The sequence below is a fragment of the Brachyistius frenatus genome, unplaced genomic scaffold, assembly GCF_029030835.1.
Source record: "Brachyistius frenatus isolate BFR_SWC_R1_liver_20210118 unplaced genomic scaffold, ASM2903083v1 Contig_37, whole genome shotgun sequence".
Taxonomy (NCBI): Eukaryota; Metazoa; Chordata; class Actinopteri; family Embiotocidae; genus Brachyistius; species Brachyistius frenatus.
This window is the reverse complement of record NW_027210636.1, coordinates 2,237,516-2,258,242: the sequence shown is the minus strand read 5'-3', so window position 1 is coordinate 2,258,242 and position 20,727 is coordinate 2,237,516. Positions and strand designations below refer to the sequence as shown.

At 42.4% G+C, this 20,727-nt stretch overlaps 3 protein-coding genes across 3 annotated transcripts; all 3 read right to left on the bottom strand.

Moving 5' to 3' along the window:
* Positions 1-483: 483 nt before the first annotated feature.
* upb1 (ureidopropionase, beta) lies at positions 484-5,863 on the bottom strand. Its single transcript, XM_069701613.1, has 10 exons — positions 5,722-5,863; positions 4,366-4,537; positions 3,222-3,309; positions 3,041-3,135; positions 2,802-2,960; positions 2,539-2,708; positions 1,820-1,901; positions 1,681-1,723; positions 1,021-1,175; positions 484-617 (listed from the first exon to the last, which is right to left on the bottom strand). Exons 1-10 carry the CDS (start codon positions 5,823-5,825, stop codon positions 534-536), a joined length of 1,152 nt encoding a protein of 383 aa, XP_069557714.1. The 5' UTR covers positions 5,826-5,863; the 3' UTR covers positions 484-533.
* Positions 5,864-6,906: 1,043 nt separating this feature from the next.
* On the bottom strand, positions 6,907-9,600 carry LOC138622673 (uncharacterized protein C22orf15). The gene is made up of 5 exons (XM_069701614.1): positions 9,311-9,600; positions 8,408-8,494; positions 7,747-7,869; positions 7,398-7,472; positions 6,907-7,233 (listed from the first exon to the last, which is right to left on the bottom strand). Exons 1-5 carry the CDS (start codon positions 9,333-9,335, stop codon positions 7,139-7,141), a joined length of 405 nt encoding a protein of 134 aa, XP_069557715.1. The 5' UTR covers positions 9,336-9,600; the 3' UTR covers positions 6,907-7,138.
* Positions 9,601-11,083: 1,483 nt separating this feature from the next.
* Positions 11,084-14,644, bottom strand: adora2aa (adenosine A2a receptor a). The gene is made up of 2 exons (XM_069701597.1): positions 14,218-14,644; positions 11,084-12,792 (listed from the first exon to the last, which is right to left on the bottom strand). Exons 1-2 carry the CDS (start codon positions 14,553-14,555, stop codon positions 11,790-11,792), a joined length of 1,341 nt encoding a protein of 446 aa, XP_069557698.1. The 5' UTR covers positions 14,556-14,644; the 3' UTR covers positions 11,084-11,789.
* Positions 14,645-20,727: the final 6,083 nt, after the last annotated feature.

Genomic DNA, 20,727 nt, shown 5'->3' with positions numbered 1-20,727 from the left:
GTACCAAAAAAACATTTAAATATCATTCTACATCTCTTTAAGCTTTTTCTCTCAAGACCTAATTTATAACTTAAAAAAAAAAAAAATGGAAATCTAAACTTGTACAGTACGAGACCTTTAAGAAAAACAAAGGATGTCTCATGTCTTATAATTAGTTAATATATGGGATCCATTGAACAGTCATCATGAAGATAAATCAAAAAGCTTAAATTAAGCTCTTTTTTTTTTTTTTTTTTACCATTGAGCGTTATCCCATAATTACAACTTTTGGCTGCAGTTCAACAAAAGTACAGTTTTGCGTTGCCGATTTGTTGCGGACGATAATTTTTCAGCCGTGCAGAGCTGAAGAATTCAGGCAGGTCAGATTATAACATTAAGCTATCCTCATATGAAGAAGACGAGGGACCTGATTTGACTTTGAATTTAGTTTCATGAGATTAAAGTGACGACAGACTTTGAAATAAACACAAAAGTAAACTGAAATTTAGTGCTGAAATGGACTTTAATAGAAGGAGAGTAAACTGCAATATGTTCTACTCCTTCACTATGTTGGGTTTGAAGTCATGTCTGACCACCTTGGTAAGTTCCTCGGCGTACTCAGCATACCGCCCAGTCATCTGCACACAAAGGTGGAGAGAACAGGTGAAATAAAGTGCATTCAGTGTGCAACCGGCCAATCGCTGCAAGAACTAAACACGGCTGACTTCCCTTCAACACGTCTGCACAATCTGGTTTTTGGGCAGAAAGTTATCGAGTACATTTAATGCAGAACTGAACTTAAAGCACAATTTAAAAAGGTACTTGTACTAGAATATTGTCTTTTCATGCCACACATAAACTTTTACTCCACAACAATTTAGAGGGAAATATTGTACTTTTTAAAACTATTTACTCGATTTGAGATGAACCCTCACAGGAGATACAATTACAGCTAAAATGATTTCGTCCACTTTAACTGACAACCGTTTTGAAAATCGAAACGTTTCACAGTTAAAGGTGAAGATTTTTCTGAATTCTTACCTTAAAACTCCATTTGTCGCTGATTTGCCTGTTCAGGTTGAGGTCCATTTCGACCACCAGCAGCCCGTCTCGGGTCCTGGAGAGCCCCGGGGTGCGGCTGCCGTCGGGAGCGGCCACATAACTGGACCCGTAGAAATGTCCGAAGTCGTGGTGAGCTGCAAAAGGGCCGCAGAGTTTGAAACTGGCACTTTAATGATGCACGTTCACCGAGTCCAGACGGGCGTAAAGTGAGGACATGTTTTGATTTAAAGGACTAAACAGCCGTTACCATTAAAAAAAAAAAAAAAAAAAAAAAAAAAAAGTCAAACTTCTATTTTGAAAACTACAGAATTTCTGATGCTGCGCTTTTATTTTGAAGTACCCATTTTCCCTGACACAGCGTGCACACAGTAGCTATTTGCTGCCAGCCTTGCCATGACAGCCAGCATCCAAACGAACATCATCACATCAGCAGTAAGATCTCATTCCGATCAGATAAACCTGACTTCTATTTAAATTCAAGATAAATCTGCCTTTTAAACAGTTCGATTTACACTCTTAATTTTTGAGTGGCACAAAACAATTTGGTGACGAAGGAAAAATGTCAGTGTCTGCCGTAAATGTCTCATAGCAACAATACAAATGATGAAGTGGCGAATTTAAGGAAGTAAATCCTTTTACCTTTTTTTCCGTCACCGGATGTGAATTCACTTTTGAAATGCTCCTGCATGAAACACATTTTTTTATTTTACATGATTGCGGACGTTGTCATTAATCAAAAACAAATAATGATCTACGTACATGATTGCAGTGAACTCACCGTCCCCACACGGTTGATGGCACAAGTAAAACAGTGGTTCGCTATTGCTGCGTTCCTGGCCTCTACAGGCCACATCGGCTCACTGCGGAGAAGAAATAACATCATTGTTGATGCGTACACTATATAATAATCTATAAAAGCATTGCCCCACCAAAGCTTCAGCTTCTGTCTGAGTATTAGTTTGTGGGAATTCAAATTAATTTGAATTCTCTTTACAAGATCAAAGCGTTTTGAGACTGTTCCTGTTGCGCGTGAACAGTGCGCAGCACCGTGACGAGTACAGGGGAGAACCGTCGACGATTCCCATAAATTTCACGCAAAAAATTTGACGCTCAAGTCCACAGCGAAAAGCACAAAAGCACATGTAAACACGGGTGCTGAAGTTGATCGAGCGACGTAACTTAAAAATACGTACTCATGAAGGCTTTGGCTTCCTGCTGCCGCGTGCATATGGCGCTTGCTGCGCACTGTTCGTGCACAACAGGAACAGTCCTGGAAGTTTTTGATTGACACTCTCACGTGCGCCGCAAAAACGATGTCACTAACTGCCATAATTGTGGAGCCCACTTAATAAACCAGATCCTGAAAGTGTGCTTGAACGGAGCAAATTCCCAAATGAATCGGCGTGTAGTGAAATGATCACCCGGCAGCACAGAAACCCGTCCAGCAGGTTTACGCGTCCACGCCAGCGGTAACGAGTTTTCTATCCGACCCTTCACCTGAGAGCGCCGACGGTAGCCGAGGGGTTGAAGATGATCTCGGCTCCGTTCATGCTGTACATGAACCAGTTGAGCGGGTGGTGTCGCCCGTAGCAGATGTTCACGGCGATCTGCCCGAACTGTGTGTGGAACACTTTGTGGCCGCCGTCGCCCTCCATGTAATACGTAGACTGAAAGGGCAGAGAAAACACCGTGAACGGAGAGGTTTCACGTTTTCAAATCCCGCGGCGGCTGCGGCGGATCTCGCGGATCAGCCCACCGACCTCGTTGAAGTCTCCGACCCGGGGGATGTGGTTCTTCCGGGTCTTTCCCAGCACGTTTCCGCAGTTGGAGATCACCACCGCCGTGTTCCACAGGGTGCCGCGAAGCTCCTCTCGCTCCAGAATCGGGGAGACGACGACCACGTTGTACTTTTTGGCCAGCTTGAAGACAGCGTCAGCAGCGTCATGAGGTTTCGGGCTCTGCAGTGAATCGTTTACCATGTCGGCCTCTGTGATCTCACCTCCTGGCAGAAACGTGTGGTGTTTCCTTCCTCCGCCGACTCGGCAAACTCCGTCCACGGTTCCTTCTCGCGGGTGCAGAAAGCGAAGGGCATGGCTGCGAACGGAGAAACACAAGCCCGGCGTCTTTTTACTATCCAAACCCGCGAGGTGACGGTTGGCCGATTTACAATCCTCACTCACTCCAGGCCTCCTGAAAGCAGACGATGTTTACTCCACACATGGCTGCCGCCTCGACCATTTCACCGATCCGGCTGTGCATGGCGTTGATCTGTGAAGACAGTATTCATACAAGTGATATTTATTTTATGAGATATATAAGGTTGCGATCGCCAACCTCCTTTTTTTTTTTTTTTTTCCCCCTTTGAGAATTACTTTGACAAAATGAAAGTGTCGGAGAGTTACTCATGTTCCGTAACATTAATTCACATAGCTGAGCTCCACCCAAACCAGCTGAACACAGATGTTCCCTAAATGTGTACTTCAGTTTTTAAAAACTCCAGTTTCCACATAAAATTGACCATTAATCTACAAAAAGAAAAGATTATAGAGGCGTACAAAAACAAGCTTCTCACTACCCCACAGACTCATCCAGTGACCCTCTGCTGAAGGAGGCCATAAGCTAACTCCACCCTCATCTCCACCTTTATGTCTCATTAACTTCATGCCTTCTCTCTTCTGTAGTTTTGTGCTTTTTTTTTGTAAAGATATCTCTGGTTTCGGAGTGGCACGATTCCGATCTGTGGTTTCCTCTCTACCGATACATACTCTCTATGCTGTTCTTTTCTCTCTCTGCTCTCCTCCAATCTCCACCAGCTAAAGCAGACGGCCGAACATCTCCGAGTCTGCTTCTGCCGGAGGTTTTTCTTCCCGTTAAAAGGACGTTTTCCCTTCCCAGCTGTCGCTCATGCGGGATTGTTGAATTGTTGACTTCCTCTCTATAACGCGTCGAGTTTCTGTTCTAAAGACCTTTCTGTGTCCTGAGATGACAAAATGTTGTGATTTGACAAAATATAAATAAATAAAAATTAACCTCGTGCTTGATTTTAATTTTTTTTTTTTTTTTTTTTTTACTTTCGCAGTGTTGCATCACTATTAACTGTCCAGTAATGTCACATTGAATAACACACCAGTCAAAGGTCATTTTTCATCAGAACCTACATTTCCTGCAGATACTTATGCACATGTATTTAAAGAAGCATTCTTATATCGTAGTATTCATACGATCAAATATTAACATAAAACATCTAAATCCCTCGTCTCGATATTTATAAGTGAGGTGTGTGTAGGTGTGTGTGTGTGTGTGTAGGTGTGTGTGAGTCCTGACCTGATCCAGGATCGGGGCGTCCGTCGGCAGAACGATGCGGTGCTGAATGAGTCCCACCCGGATCCTTCTGGGCGGCCTGAGTTGTTCCTGGACGGCGTCGAACCCGAATCCTTTCAGCTCAAAGTCCCGCTCGGAGGCAGCTTCCACAGCCGAGGACGGGAGGTCCAACTTCCTGTGAGAGAGAAGACTCTTCACGAGGGTCCCGGACAACGACATACAACAGAGACTCCTCGTAACGACTGAGCACAAAGCCAGTTCTTTTTTCTTTTTTTTTAAATGTCAAAAAGCTTGTTTAAATTATTGTTCCAGAAAAAATGTCCTATTCTCTGCTGCAGCTTCTAAAATATGAGGATTTATTGCTTTTCTTTGTCATTTTACTTAATAATCCGAATATTTTCAGAGTTTGAACTGTTGGTTTGAAAACAACTGTCATTTAGATTATGTCACCGACAGCATTCTGTGTTTTGACATTTTACAGACAACGCGAATGATAAAATAACCAAGAAAAAAAAAATCTGCTGATTAATAAATGACAAGACACTACTCGTCCAATCTGACAGCCACAGAGGGTCTGCCTGAAGGAGTCGGGTGAACTGTCCAAATCCAAGTAACATCTATGCCATTTAAAAAAAAAAAAAGTTTTTAACCTAAACCTTAATTCTAGCGTGGAAAGGCAGCGGCACAAAACAAGAACAGGTCAAGTTAAACAGATTAAAACAAGACAAACAGAATCTCAATATAAAACATCCAACAATTGCAACACAAGACAAGAGTCCAACATCAGCAGTCAAACCATCGACAGCCCAACGGCTCCATCTCCTGGTCTTTAAAAATGGATTTTAAAGCATTAAAGGAAATCAAAACAGAGCTTGAAAACTTTCCATAATATATTCCAGTCTGAGGGTGCAGAGGAGCCTAAATAAAAGCGGCAACGCTGCCGCTTAACCTGTAATATATAAATAATAGAGTTCAGTTTTTGATTTTTTTTTTTTTTTTTTAAATAATCTGCTAAAAAAAACAACTAAAAAACTAAAAGTGTTTCCACCTTAATATTGGCAAACTACCAATGTAATTATTATTCATGATTCAAGCGTGCAGAGAGTGAAGAGGTCTGAGAACTTCATAAATCCAGTGTATTAGTCTGTTCTGCATGGATGAGTTGTTGTTTATTTGCTTCTCAATGATTAATCCTCTGTTTGGACAGGTTACAGGCTGCAGGGTATTGAACCCTGCAGCTCTGGCCGAAGTCCACTCAGCGGAATTATCATTTACCAGGAACAAATTCCACAGAAAAACAAAACAAAAACAAAAAAAATAGCACTGGTACACTGAAACGGCATAAACTCGACAACTCACTTTGTTTCCTTCCCGAATAAGATGCGCTTCACCTCGGCCAGCTCGGCCTCCGGCAGGTGCGCCTCCAGGGATTTCTCCAGCGACTCAAACTCGCAGGCGGACATCTCTGCGGCTTCCTCCGGTCTGCAGCAGCAGCAGGTCGGCTCTGACTCCTCAGAACCCGCGGCACGTTTTTAGTCGTCTCGCTCGCTTATATAATCTGCAGTGATTGCGAAAGAGGGCACCTTCCAGCTGAAGCTGGTCATTGATTGACCGCAGTGATATTGAATTTACATTTGTCTGACAGATTTAAATACATTATTTCGCAGTCAAAGTTGCTTTCAAAAACTAAGCTTATGATTTTTTTTTTTTTTTTTTTTCTTTTTCAAGGAGGACAATTATTTTTTTTAAACTGTGGTGGGAAAAAAAAAACAGGATTATATTTGTTTTAGTTAAATTAATCCACATTCAGTTCTTACAATACAAATTCAGTTTTTAAAATTCAATTTCAGTTTAAATGAGTCTTAAACTTCCGGGTCTTTGAGGAAGATTAACACGATGCAGATTCACAGAACTTGTTTTCAGTCAATCAGCACAAACTGAAATTTAATTTCAAGATCTGACTTTGAAAAATGAATGTGGAAATATTTCAGAGAGTTTTCTGTGAGGATCAAATACAGTTCCAGAGCAAAAGAAATAACATTTCTTTAACATTTAAAATGATTCAGTTCAAACTAATAAATCCACTTTCAAATTGAATTGAAGCTAAATGGTTCAAATTCAGTTTCTAGTGACACACGGCTGTCCCTCGACTTGCTCTGCTCCTTATTTTTGTTTCCATACTTTACGGGGTCGTTGTGTTTGATTAAAGAATCTGCAGGCTGCTCCTTCAGCTGCAAAATGAGGATCCCTTTGTTGTTGTTGTTGTTGTTGTGATTTGTTTCCACGGTGCATGAATGTCCTAAGTTTCGCTCCAAGGTAGTCAGAACCGTTTGCTCTTCCGGGTTCAAACACCTGCCGACAACACGTGACCTTCCTACCTGTTGAGCTCCACAGCGACAACCGATGTCCACACAGAGAGTGACGGTTCAATTCAGGCAACTCCAGCATTATATTTGGCTCCTTCAGGACAAATTGATCCGTTTATGAAGCAGAGCATGTTGCCTATTTTCACACGTGACATCTACTGTAACACTGTTTCACATAATCTGTTATTAATTTATTAAAGAAGGTCTCTGACATCCTCCAATAGTAACGGGACAGATTACTAAAATAGAAAATCCAGCTAAATGTCCGTAATTGATTTGTTGCAGGGTTGATAATACAGTAACAACATCATCTAAAGTCATCTAAAATGTGTTAATACGCCAGTTTTCCTACAGAAAGTTGTGACTAAATCCGACTTTAAGGTAGAAACTATTGAATTCGGTGGGTTTTGTTATTTGGAGAGATTTTTGTTGCTCCTCTTCGTCCGCCCTCTTCTGGTCTTTCCGTCTGGCTCCTTGTTGGGGTCGGACAGTTTCCTCAGCAGCTCTACAACAAAACCAGGTATCATAACTTGAAACTGTATTTCATGGCAACATTTCTTTTTTATTATTATTATTATTATTATTATTATTATTATTGTAGACATGTGTTTTGACCAGCAGGGGGCCTCAGAGAGCCACTTCAGATTTTTTATTTTTTATTTTTGTTACCTGTTAACTCGGGATGACTCTGGCTGTAGTTGTTTAGGAGGGAGACATATTTCTGACCACCGGTATCATCATCCCCTGGAGGAAAAATAGAAAAAAGTCATATAAACATTCAGCTTTTAAAACTACAATTAACAACAAGATAATGATTGATGGTTCCTCTAAAACATCACAAAGCAGCATCATTTCTTCATGCTGTCACTTCTCATTATCAAAGATCAAAATTTGGAATCAAATTATTTCGGCCAGACATTTTTTTCTATAACTTGATTATGTTTTGAAGGTGCCTCACTAATGTGGGCATCAGTGGCTTTGAAGCTGTGCTGATGGATGGATGGATGGATGGACTCACGGCAGACCCGCAGCAGGACGTAGAAGTGCCTCTCCGCCAGCACGCTGCAGGCCGGAGCCACACTGCGCTGCCTCGCCTCCAGGTCCATCACCTTCCCGCTGCTGTCCATCAGCTCCACGCACTCTGCACGAGGAACTTCACTGCTTTTATGTTGTTGTTGTTGTTGTTTTATGAACGCAATCATTTAAATCATAATTTATCAATAATAAAGTTATTTAATCATAATTTAAGCACACACACCAAAATTGGAACTTAAACTGACTGCTTAGTAAACACACACACACACACACACACACACACACACACACACACACACACACACACACACACACACACACACACACACACAAAGGCTACCTGTAACTTTATTGACTGCTCTTTGTGTTATTCCCTTAGTGGATTGTCTTTTTGTGTTGCAATTCATAATTTTTTTTTTTTTTTTAAATAAATCCATTAAAAAGATTCAGATGAAAGCAGTGACTCACAATAAATGTCAACAGAAAGTTATTAAAAGTTGATTTTATGATATAGTGATTAAAATCGGACTAATCTATTGAGGTATATTGTGTATACTGATTCCAACTGGTAAATAAAAGAATTTGACTTTTGAGTTTTAGTTATAAATGTTATCGGTCTTTATATTTCTGAGCAGTTTTAGTACCTTTGAAATCCAGACCGCACCTCTCCTTTAGGTGATGGATGAAGTTGATCAGTTTACAGTTCAGATTGAACATTTCCATCTGTCCGTCTGCGAAGAAAAACTTTCTAAAATCAATTAAAACGGTAAAACTCATGCACAAAGTTCCAGTATTGAAGATATGTCCACCGTCAAAGCTGACGTTACAGGTTTGATCCTGAGTTTCACGTGACCACATACACGTGATTGTCCTGGAAAATGTGTTTTCGATGCATTTTCATGGTGTAACGTGTGAAGTCCGTGTTAGATTCCCATGTGAAAACATTTCCACATATTTTACACATTTCATCAGGTGTTGCAACATGTGGTAAACACACGTGTCATACGTGTGATTACATGTGTCCCATGTGTTGTTGTTTTTTCCTAGGTGTCCAACTTTAAGAAGTCCAACTTTACAGCATTTTTTCTCTCTTGTCCTGTGTTCCACATTAAAACGATGTCCCACATACTGATTGGTTCTAGTTTGTTTTTTTTAAGAGTCCACACTGCAGGACAGACACTTTCCTGTCCGAACCCTGTGAAGAAAAGCAACTGCACAGGTCAGCAGACTGTTGTAGTAAGCTGCCGCCGCATATAAACATTTACTGTGAAACTTCAGCTTCCTTTATGCTGGAAATCTGAAAAGTTGCATGAAAATAAAATAAATCTGTTTAGTCCTTCACAACCAGAAGGCCTAAATTGCAGCCCTGCAGACTACAGTCTATTGTTCGTGTTTATTTTCTAAGTTGGACATATAAACATTTTTAGACTACGACTATTGTACCCCATAAAAAAAACGACTATTTGTCCCATTTGTGGCTTGTTGGTATCTGGTCTCTGTGGCCTCAATCACTATCTACAGGGGGGGGGGGAAGCAACCTTACTGACCTCCAAACAAGATGGTGACAAACATTTTCTGGTTGTGACTGCAGCGAAGCTCCACTGGTGCTGAAAATACAGAAAAGTTCACAGCGTCTGTTTGTTCCGACGAGCCCGACGAGACCTGGAAGAAGTTCGGATGAAACACAGCGAGCAACGACCGAAGCTGTGAAATCAGTGTTGTGGTCTGTTTCTGAGGGACGCTGCATGAAAAGACCTGGTACGCACACACACACACACACACACACACACACACACACACACACACACACACACACACACACACACACACACACACACACACACACACACACACACACACACACACACACACACTGCTTTGCATCCACCTCTTCTTCTTCACAAAGCTGAAAGTCTTATAAATGAAGGGACAATTGCTCGTATCCATGGAGCCTCCACACACACACACAGACAGACCGGCACTCTGGACTTTACAGCTGCTCGTTGGACGGCGATGTCAAGACCGGAAAAAAAAAGAGAACGTTTTATTGTTTCACGCCACAAAACGATGGGAACTAATAACGACCCAAACCAACACCGTTTGCTCACACTGTAAAGAAAAAGAGTGGATTTCTTTCCGCTGCCCAAAAGTGCCCCGAAAAAAATCAGATATTGCAGGTTTAAAGGTTCTTGAAATGTTTCTGGCCACTAGGAGGCAGCAGAAACAAGCTGTAAACACGCTGAAATACTTTATACAGTTGCCAGTTTCCACATCCATCAGACATGAAGCAACACCAGCATCCATTTAGCACACATGTTGCCTGTTTGTGAACAGTGTGACGTTCCCAAATCCCAGCTGTCTGAATCCATGAACTGTCTTGGAATCTCTACCCTTGTGAGGACGGTTCCCTAACAGAAAAAAAACACGTGAATTTCACATATGCTAAAATTTTACGTGATTGTGCATGTTAAACAAGTATTTTGTCCATGTGAAACATGTGGTTTGGGATCATTTTCATGGTGTAATGTATTATTTACATGTAGACTCCCATGTGAAAACTTTCCCACATAATTTCCTCATGTTATCATTCTTTGCAACATGTGGTAAACGTGTGTCATACATGGGAAAAACATGGGAGAGTCATGTGTTTTTATGGCTGTAAAGGTACAAAAACAGAAAGCATATAAATGAGTCCTGAACAAAACTTACTGTAAATCTACAACTTTTCATTTTAGATTTTTTTTCTCTTCTGTTTTCACTCTTGATGCTAAGCTAAGCTAGCCGATTGCTTGGAGACAGTAGCACGGTATCCGTCTCCTCACCAAAACTTTAGGCAAGAAAGCAAAGAAGCATATTTCCATTGATAGAACACGCTTTTTCTTTTAATGGCAAAAAGTGTTTCCCACTTGATGCATAGACCTTAAGAAGCTTCAAAAGTTAAGAAACGTAACCTCGATGTGACCCGACTGAGGAGACCAGATGCCACACAGGACAGCAGTCGAGCCCGAAGCCTCGGGAGATCACTGTGGTGAATCTTTTAAAAAAAGAAAGGACCAAAGACCACTCGGGACGCTTTCAAAGAGAGTCGGCCCTGAGCCCTGAAACTTGAACCCACTTGGGAGTTGCGATAAAAGCCAAGAAAATAAAGAACTCCGAAGATAGTTTGACAGCTTTAACTAACTGTTTCCCAGAACGAGCAAACCAGATTTCTAACTGTTTGGAAACATCACCATGACTCGTGAAAAGCCAACAGGAAGCCTGGTGCTGATTTTACAGATGCTGAATAATGACTGCTGAATGTAAATAAAAGTCCACTCTGACAATGTTAAAAGGATTTATTTAAAGACAGGACTTTGTGCCAGCCTGCTTGTGAGGGAATAGAAGGAAATAGCTGCAAACAATCCATGAACTTTCTAGATTAGTTTGATAAAAATGGAATCATGCATCATCTCCCATCACTCATCAAATCATTTCCACATTTGCATTAATTTAACTTAAATAAGAACATTAAACCCTTGTCGTCAAACGGACAAAATGCAAAACAACGGACAAAACAAAAATGCATTTCAGCTCGACAAATTTATTGACTTAGCTTTGAAAACATGTGAAGCGTTTAGTTGCTTTGTAGATACGAACAGGAACCAGTCTGTGCCGTCCTTGTTTCGGGTTCATCGGGGAGCTAAATGAAACCAGAGTCGGATTTCTGGAGGCGTATGCTGGAAATGTTCTTCACCGCTGCGATGTACAGTACAGCCCGGTACCAGCGTGCAATTCACCAGTCAGGCCACTAGAGGGCACCGTGTCATTGTCACATTTTGACTCGCCTTGGCGTGAAAAGTACACGCATGTAGGTCATCAACCAATGAAAATGATCTATTTCAATCCAAACCAAATAGGTTTTTTTTGTGGCAAAGTAGTTATCTCAGTGGACTGTTATATCCGTTCTCAGTGACTCATCCAGCTCCTGGACATGAACATTTTCCCGCGTGGCCCTCGAACAGCTGATTGATCCCTGTCGTGCGTACGTCAGGACATCTTCTCCAGCTCGCTGCAGCAACTCTTCCCGCTCTGCTCCTGCTGGACCTGGTCGAGGTTCTGTTTGCCGTTCCCTTCCAGGACCTCCGGTCCAACGCGGTCCATCTGTTGCTCCGGGTTCTGTAAATGATGGTCCACCGGGATCGGAGTCCGTCCGAGGGATTGAATCGGACACGCCGCAATCTTCGGACAGTGGGCGATGACGACCGACAGAGGCGGGCGGGACACCGTCACCAGACCGTCCTCTACCAGAGAGACGTGAGCCGGGCAGCTCTCGCAGCTGCTGCCGCTGCTGTGCTCCATGGACAGGTCGAAGCTCAGGCCGTTCGCCGTGAGTCGGATGGAGTCCGTGATGCTGTTGTGGATGGAGGTACGGTTGGTGCCGCTGCTCCCCAGCACCTCCTGCCGGCCCAGGATGTTGCGGTGGATGATCTTGCGGAAGGTCTGCCGGAACTCGCGGATGCGGTAGGCGTAAATGAAGGGGTTGACCACGGAGTTGGCGTGCGAGAGGATGATGGCCACGTACATGATCCAGAGCGGAGGGCGAACGCAATCGGGACAGAAGAGCGTGAAGCAGTTGATGATGTGCAGCGGCAACCAGCAGACGGCGAACAGCCCGACGATGATGGCCAGGGACTTGGCGGCCTGGATCTCCTTCTGCAGCGTGGAGCGCGACTTGTCTCCGTGAAACGCCTTCACTTCGATCAGCTTGAGCTGGTGGCGAGCGGCCATGAAGATGCACATGTAGATGGCCAGCATCAGCAGCAGGGGGATCAGCACGCAGGCCAGGAAGTTGAAGTAGACCATGTACTCCATGACCACCACCTTCTCGAACAGGCACTTCATGAGGCCGGGCGGGCAGATGCCGGTGTCGTTGGCGCTGTTGGCCGGGTTGTGCCAGCCCAGCATGGGGGTCAGGCCGATGATGATGGATAACACCCAGCAGACGGTGATGATGCCCCGAGCCCGCTCGCCCGTCACCAAACTGTTGTACCTGGAGGGGAAGACGATACAGACATCAGCTCCGTCTGAAAACTAAACTAAAATAGGACGTTACAGGAAAGCTTCCAACACTTTGACCACGTTTGTCGTTTATAATTCGCTCATCCGAGTGCTCCGTGGAAACACTCTTCATCTCAGGAACTAAACGGGGACAAAAAAAAAAAAAAAAAAAGGATAAACAAAGTTTTTCAGGACTCCTCAAAAGAAGATCTATTTCGAGTTTGCCAGTAGAACAGTGTGGGAGAGCAGCTGAGATATTCGGTTTGTTTCTGTCACATTCTTGAGATGTTAAAGTGCAAAGGTTAACGTTGCAAAAACATCCCCTCCGTCAGGGATGCAGAAAAACACAACAACACAGAAAAGCCACCACGTATCTTCGGCGACGGGAGGAGGAGGATGAGGAGGAGGAGGAGGAGGAGGAAGAAGCTGTACGAAAGCACCATCGGAAGGAATCCGAAAAAAACAGGAAGGTCGAGTAGCTCGGTGAAGTTATGATGAGGTCACAGCCGGAGCTGCGGCATCTCTGTCGGTAGGTGACAGCTCCGTAGACGCGCCACCACCGGCAAATCTAAACCAGCGGTGACATCCGACGGTGTTTTTACAGTAAAGTAATATAGTAGGATCACGGGGTGGGGGGGTCACACAGTCTGTATAAGCAATTAGAGGGATATTTATTTGATTGCTCTGGGGAGGACACGGCCTCGTGGGAGACGGCATTTCTGGACACGCTAATTCAGCCAAAATGCTCAAGTTCAAATGTCACGTCTTCGCTGACGGACAGAAATGAAATTACGAAGCGTTGTTGTTGGACCGCCGCTGCCTGGGACTCAGAAACAAATATGATGAACGACAAGAAGTTATGGCCCGTATTAAATGTTTTCGCACATCAAATAACGTGGGTTTTTTTTTGGTTCGTATTTTGTTTCCCAAAACAGATCTTTTCAGCATTTTCTCGAACTTTCCTTCCATGCTTCGACCTTTCGGTACCACGTTCTAATAACACGACATTTATAAATGGTTTATAAGTAGTAATAACTGTCTTAGTAAGGACTAATAAACTGTTTACTCATGCTTTATAAATTAGTTATTCATAAAACTAAGTAGGACGACTTACAATTCCTTTTCATATGTGCTATTAGGTAATAATGCCTTTATAAATGTTAATAAACCATTAATAAAGGGTTCATATCGCTCTAATAACGCGTCGATTGTGCAGCTGTAATAAGTCACCAACAGGTTTTTATTCTACGAACTCTGGCAGGTGTACAAGATAACAACCTGACACCCGAAGAGTCCTGCTTGTTAACAGTGTATAACACACTTATAATGTGTTAATAAGCGAGTTATGAGCAGTAACAAAGCCCCCTCTTAACAAGTCACAAACCCTGTCTTGAGTTTCGTCCTCTCCGTCACTGACCTGAGCGGCAACTTGATGGCAATGTAGCGGTCGATGGCGATGGCCAGCAGGCTGAAGATGGAGCTCTGCGTGAGAACCAGCACGAAGCAGGCGATGAACAGGCAGCCGTAGAAGTTGGAGCAGAAGCCGATGCTGATGAGGATGGCGAAGGGAATGCCCAGGACGCCCACGGCGATGTCGGCCACCGCCAGCGACACCACGAAGAAGTTGGTGATGCTCTGCAGGTTGCTGTTGAGGCACACGGCCCAGCACACCAGCACGTTGCCCAGCACGGAGAAGCCGGCGATCAGCAGCTCCAGGACGATGTAGAGGGCGGAGGCGACGGGGTCGTCCGGCATGGTGAGACAAACGGCGAGGTCAACGATGAGCAGGGAGGACACCTCGCCTCAATGTCCATTGCTGCTGAGCTCAGCCGTCCTGGCCTCCAGAAAATATCCACCAGATTTTTCCCCTGCCACGTTCCTCCCCTTCCCCCCCCCCACCACACACACACACACACACACACACACACCGAACGGCAACTTCCTTCACACTTGCTCGGCTCAAACACCCCGGAAAAAAAGAAAAGAAGGTTTATTCCGCTTCAGACGGAGCTGTCATCACTGCTCGACTCCAAATGCAGGACGAAGTCACCTCTGATGTCCCCCTCCTCCCCCTTTGTGAAAAAGCTCCTCTCCCGTTGCTCTCCTCCTTCAGCGTTGCTTTCCCATGAACTTCTCGAAGGGCGGAGATGATGCCAACAACGCACATCGCTGGAACATTATGTCGCTGGAGATAAAGAGGAGCAGAAGTTAAAAAGAGGAAACACTTTCAGAATACAGGAAGTGAAGTCGAACAGCCACAGCTGAAGAAGACAGACATTGAAAAAACAAAAACGTCTTATGTACCAAATGTGTTTGCATGCATTTGTATGTGACCTCATATAAAAATATACTCATACTGGTAGTATGAGTATATTTTTGGACATTCAAGCGGTCCACCTCAAAGCCATTTCCACAAGCGTCGGCAGCTTTGGTGGAAAGATTGAAACCTTTTTTTTTAAACCCACATTAGTCTGCAAACAGTGGCCGTATCAGCGTTCAGTTTTGTGGGACTTTAGGTTGCTGATGTTTTCTGTAAACAATCCCTCTTGACCCCGCAGAAGAGCGGTGGGAGAGCGGTTCGTGGAGACTTCATCAGTGTCAAACGTACACGAAGTGCAGCTTGTAGTCGTTTGGTAAGACAGTAAAAAAAATTTTTTTTTAAAAAGAGGTTCAGGATGCAGTGACACTTTCAATTATTGCAACCTCGGTCACGCTATCAAACAAAACATATTTTGTCTCCAATTTTGGTTTTGTGTGCCGATGTCTGTCAAAAATGACAAAATTTGGGGTTTCTTCACATCAGAAACTTCTGTTTTTGTGTTTTTTGCTCAGCTCTTCTGCTTTCTAAAATGTTTAAAGTCTCATTCGTATATTTAGCAACACTTAAGTAAGAATGTGATCTGATCAAAACTACATTAACGTAGTCCCAATTGGTTGTGTTTAAAATTAGTAATAGTCAATCATGGTTTTTTTCTATCCTTTCGTCATAAATATCTAATATTACTGGCAAATTCTCACGAAGCCAATTTTGCTGGGGTTTTTAAGCTCTTCACACTCTTTATACTGTGGACTGGCAAACGACACAAAAATGCTAAATACTTGCAAAAGAATAACAAAATTATTCATACTGGCAGCGATGCAAATGTGACACAATACCAAAGATAAACAAAGTGACTGATCTATTGATGCATTTATCACAAGCATTTATTGAAGTTGCTTTTTCGCCAAGTAATATCAGCAGTGTGTGAAAGTACTGATAACAAATCAAACAGTTCTATTAATCGCACAACCCCCCCCCCCCTTCCCTCCCAGTGTGTAAAGACCTTCAAGCTGCTATAATCAATACTTTTTATGAACAATAAATCAAAGGCCTACTGTACAGGTGAAGTACTTCGACAAACTAACAGAGCACTAAAACTTGCCTCTGCAGTTCCTCGAACATCCACCGAGCGTTTTAGCACCTTTCAGCTTGTTGTTTCGGTTCTCCGGCCCGGAGCCTTGTTGCGAGGGTGACATTGTGTTTAAAGCTTGTTTTCACTGCCTCCTAGTGGCCAAAACATATTTTTGATCAATTTTAGCTCCGTGTAGTCTATCACTTGTTATCATGTTTTGAAATAATTGCATTAAATATCATGGGAACCACATGTTTTCTGAAGCAGTATTCAGCTTAAAAGCGTGAACTCTTTTTTTTACTCCTGCTGGATCTCCAGGCTATTTTATCATAATTCTTTTACTTTAATAAATATTGCGTCACCTCCACAATTTCGGAATCAGATTCTATGTTGATTCTTTGACATCTGTGTGTCATCGGCCACAACAAGCGTTAGCAGCAATAACGTCCGATTTAGTGCCGCTGAATTCCCTCAAGAGGGAAAGTTTCTCGAGGTTACTCCGAGTTTTCGAGGAAAACAGCTGCGCTGGAACACAAAGGTCTTCGCTCTCCCAGACAGACTTTTCCCTCTAGGTTTGATGAGACATTTTTATCAGTACAATAGACTTGCTATTTTACGGTTGATAGTAATCAGGAAGTTTATTTTGTTCATTCTATTGGACTTACAAATAAAGTCTTTGCTGCGCTTGATGTCAGAGAAGTTTGGTTTGATATTGCGATGAATCACAATGATTTATGCAGCAACGGTGCAAAACAAGAATCCCAGAGGACGGTAAGAGGAAATGTTGAATCCATGAAAACTACAGCGCCGATTCTCCCATGAAATGTAACCTACAATAACAAGCAGTCCAGAGAAGGAATTATGAAACACATTTACTCCAGGGATTAAAAAGTGAGACGAGGGAAAGTGACCCAGAAAGAAGGCAATCACTGAAACCGTGTTAAATCAACGTTCTGCTCTTCTTTAAGGGATTTCAAGGTCTCTTTTAAGGACGGGATTTAGTTCACGTCAGCCAAATAGGGTGTTTATTTGGCTCAGATATTGATCGATCGGTAAATGTTCAGGAATAAAATACCAGCCTAAGAAAGCTATTTTAGGTGAAATTGTTTTTGCCTCCAGTTGGTCTGAAGCACACCGAGAAAACGACAAATCACTTAACCGCACTTTTGCTGTCATGAAGAGGAAGCGCAGGAGGGTCAGACATCAAACTTTCAGCTTCCTGTCACCGCGTCGAGCACAAGGTGACAGCATGTCTGCTGGCTCAGTGATAAAGGCTCACAAGAGTTTGTCAAACTGATGACATATATCAGGTAAGATTTGATTAAACCATAAAACCACATCCTGAAACCTGGGCTAAAGTCTCAGTTTTTACAGTTGTGACTGAGAAAACGTTTGTGTGAATGGTTAAAATAATGCAAAGTTAAGTTGCCTCCCAAACTAGCAGCTAAAGAAGGGTTAGGTTTAAAAAGGAAGTAAAAAGAAAAGTTAAAAGTAAATAAAGTAGATAGTTAGATAAGTTAGATAAGATAGCAAAAAAGTTGTAAAAACAGAGTAGTAGTGGCTAAAAGTAATGGCTGAGTGTGACAGATAAAAGGATGAAAGTGAGAGCTAATAGCTAATAATAACTGATATAGGATATTTAGCCTTGATAAAAATTATGAAACATAAAAATACAAAAAAAAAAAATACATAAAAGAAGTCTAACGGTGACCGCTAAGCTAAAAAATGGTTCAAACTGGTAAAACGATAACACAGTTAAAATAGCTTATTGATAAATAATTGTTCGTTATTAGATAACTGGTATGAAAAAAGTAGTGGCAGCTAAGTGGATAAACAGTTGAATAGTAAGCTAAAATTAATAGATAAATGGTGAAAAGCCAAAAACGGCGTGTAAATGGTTAAAGTAGCTCATAAATAGTAAGTTGAATATAGCAGCCTAATAGATACGCAGTTGTATTATAAGTAAAAAGCAGTCGCGCTGGATGGTGAAAAAGCTTTTCGATTGATATATTTCCATGTTATGAATAGTGTTGAATGACTCCCGTTTCATAATGAGTTCAAAGGAACACATCCTGAACATAAAAGGTTTCCTGTACACCAGATAATGAAGTGTAACAAGCGACGATGAAAGCCGACCTGTCACAGCTCCGTCCGTGTGGCTGAGCACGACTCACGGTCACATTTAATCACAAGAAGACCTTGAGGCAGAAAGGGCAACAGGGACTTCCTTCAAGGGTTAACCAGCACAAATTTACTTGGAGATATGCATGGTTTTGATACAAGGCCAAATGACGTTAAAAGTCACAGTTTTCCAGTGAAGCAAATGCTCCGTTAATCAGATGACCGCAAACCTACCGGCACACATGTACAAGCAACACTTTCTGTTATTATGAAAACGAGGCTCTGTTAAGGTAAAAAAACAACAACTTCTGTGATCAGCTCAATAGGAACCTTGACATAGGTGATACCAAACATAGCACCAGGTGCAACCAACAACTTTAGCACAATGCAAAAACAAAATATGCAATTACGGTTGAGCCGAGCCGGTGACGTCAGCGGAAAATGGGCTATTATTTGACTTATTAAGGGAACTGGTGGAAGCTACAAAATACCTGAGACAAACTTTAGTAAAGATAATGTACCAGAAAAGGACTTGAGTAAAAGCCTTAAAGTGTCTGATATTTACTTTTTTTAGTATATTAAATGTACGCAAGTATTGAAAGTTAAAGTAAAAACTATAATACTTGCTGAACTGGGGTCAATTTGGCAACAGGTGGGAATATTAGGGTTAGCATTATTTATACATAATGACATCATCCCCACAATTGGGGAAACCAGGGCTTTGACGGCACTTGTTTGCACTTAGAACCGCCGAGTCGTCAGACCTGCTTATTGTGGGCGGTCTGTGTCATCAGGTTATCAAATTTCTTCGAATTTGATTTCGTCGTAACGAACTAACTGAGGTGATTTGGTAAATATATTGGAGTAAAAGCTAATATTATATTCAGGAAGTATTGTGGAGCAAAAGTGAAAGTTGACAGAAACACACACACACACAAAAAAAACTATAGATAACCCCCCCCCCCAAAAAAAAATACTTAAATACTGTACTGAATTATTATTACTTCGTCACATCACACCTCTAATTAGGAGGGAGGGGGTGGGGGAGGGGAGGAGCTGGGGGTGGGGGGGGGGTCATCAGGGGCCCCAACAAGTTTTTACTCCAGAGCCCTCTGAACATCTGGATTCGGCCATGTCATGAGATGCTCATCACTGAACGGGACCTTAACGGAGTCCCCAAATTATAAGCAATAATTGTCTCTCCCGCTCGGGGTTCGTTTTTACAGGTGAGGAAATCAAACGCTCGTTTTTATACCGCGTTCACTCACTTCAGAGGATTTCCGCCGCTCATGTCGGTCTGTCTGCGCTCGAGAACACTTTGTAAAGCTGCTCGTCCCTCCCGCAAACAAATTCATAAAATGCAAAACAAAACATTCTTAGTACAAGTTTTACTGCTTTCTTGCTCGATATTAGAAGTTAGTCAACAACAACAAAAAGAAAAAGGCTTACCTTCCTCTCCCCGGTGTTTGCAGGGTGCAACTCTGTGATAAAAGTTCAGATATCCAAAAGCTGCTCTTGTGAGATGAGGTGATGAAAGCACAAGCGACCTAAAAAAAATATATAAATTAAAAATAATAATAAAATATATATATATATATATATTTCACTTCCTACTGACTGGGAAACTTCAATTAAAAAAAATAAAATAAAAAAATCTCGTTAAACAAAACCTTAGTTCAGTTTAACGTCCAGAATCGAGTAACTGATGAGGTCTGATCAATGTCTCCTGCTCGATTTAAGAGAGAAACATAAACCTGCTGCCTCAGTGAAGGACTTCAGACAGATGAGACTCGCTCTCTTCCTCCTCACCCTCCTCTTCCTCCTCCTCACCCTCCCTCGTAAAACACAGGCTGATTGCGGCTGTGTTTCCTCTCCAGGGGCGGACCAGTTAAAAGCCTGCTGTGTGCACAGATGATGATAACGACGCACATTAAACTCTGCGTGTCTGCTGTTTCACAGCAGACACGCATGATTCGGCTTAAATCCAATTTATTTATTTTTAAACATGTGTTGTCAAGTACCAGAGCCCCGTCAGTCAAACCACTAAATCGAAACGCACCACAGATCAAAACGGGCACATCCGGGTACTTTGGCTTTCAGTATGTCCCCGCCCCTTTTCGGAGGGGGGAAAAAAACCAAATTACCCTCGTCAAAAAGATTGATGTAAAAATAGTGGTGCAAATCCAAACTATTAGAAAACCACCAAAGATAATATATATATAAATACATGACCACTCTGTCTGCCTGAAAACAAGGTAGATAGATACAAAAAAAAAAAAAAAGTTTAATTTAATCCCTCACACCTAGAGGTTGGCTCCAAAAAGCCTCTGGATTCCATAGACTCCCATTAAAATCCTCCGTCAATAGTACTGGATGTAGTATCACAAGGTTTCCAATCATACAGAGTCAGATCT

Excerpts from the sequence above, each read along its gene's own strand:
- upb1 (XM_069701613.1), bottom strand. The coding sequence starts at position 5,825 with ATGTCCGCCTGCGAGTTTGAGTCGCTGGAGAAATCCCTGGAGGCGCAC. Across the intron at positions 2,709-2,801 it reads GGGTCGGAGACTTCAACGAG|TCTACGTATTACATGGAGGG; the intron begins GTCGGTGGGCTG and ends CTGCCCTTTCAG. Across the intron at positions 1,176-1,680 it reads ATCCGGTGACGGAAAAAAAG|CTCACCACGACTTCGGACAT; the intron begins GTAAAAGGATTT and ends GCCCTTTTGCAG.
- LOC138622673 (XM_069701614.1), bottom strand. The coding sequence starts at position 9,335 with ATGTTTGTCACCATCTTGTTTGGAG. Across the intron at positions 8,495-9,310 it reads TGTCACCATCTTGTTTGGAG|ACGGACAGATGGAAATGTTC; the intron begins GTCAGTAAGGTT and ends TTTTCTTCGCAG. Across the intron at positions 7,473-7,746 it reads CGTCCTGCTGCGGGTCTGCC|GGGATGATGATACCGGTGGT; the intron begins GTGAGTCCATCC and ends TTTTTCCTCCAG.
- adora2aa (XM_069701597.1), bottom strand. The coding sequence starts at position 14,555 with ATGCCGGACGACCCCGTCGCCTCCGCCCTCTACATCGTCCTGGAGCTG. Across the intron at positions 12,793-14,217 it reads GCCATCAAGTTGCCGCTCAG|GTACAACAGTTTGGTGACGG; the intron begins GTCAGTGACGGA and ends CTTCCCCTCCAG.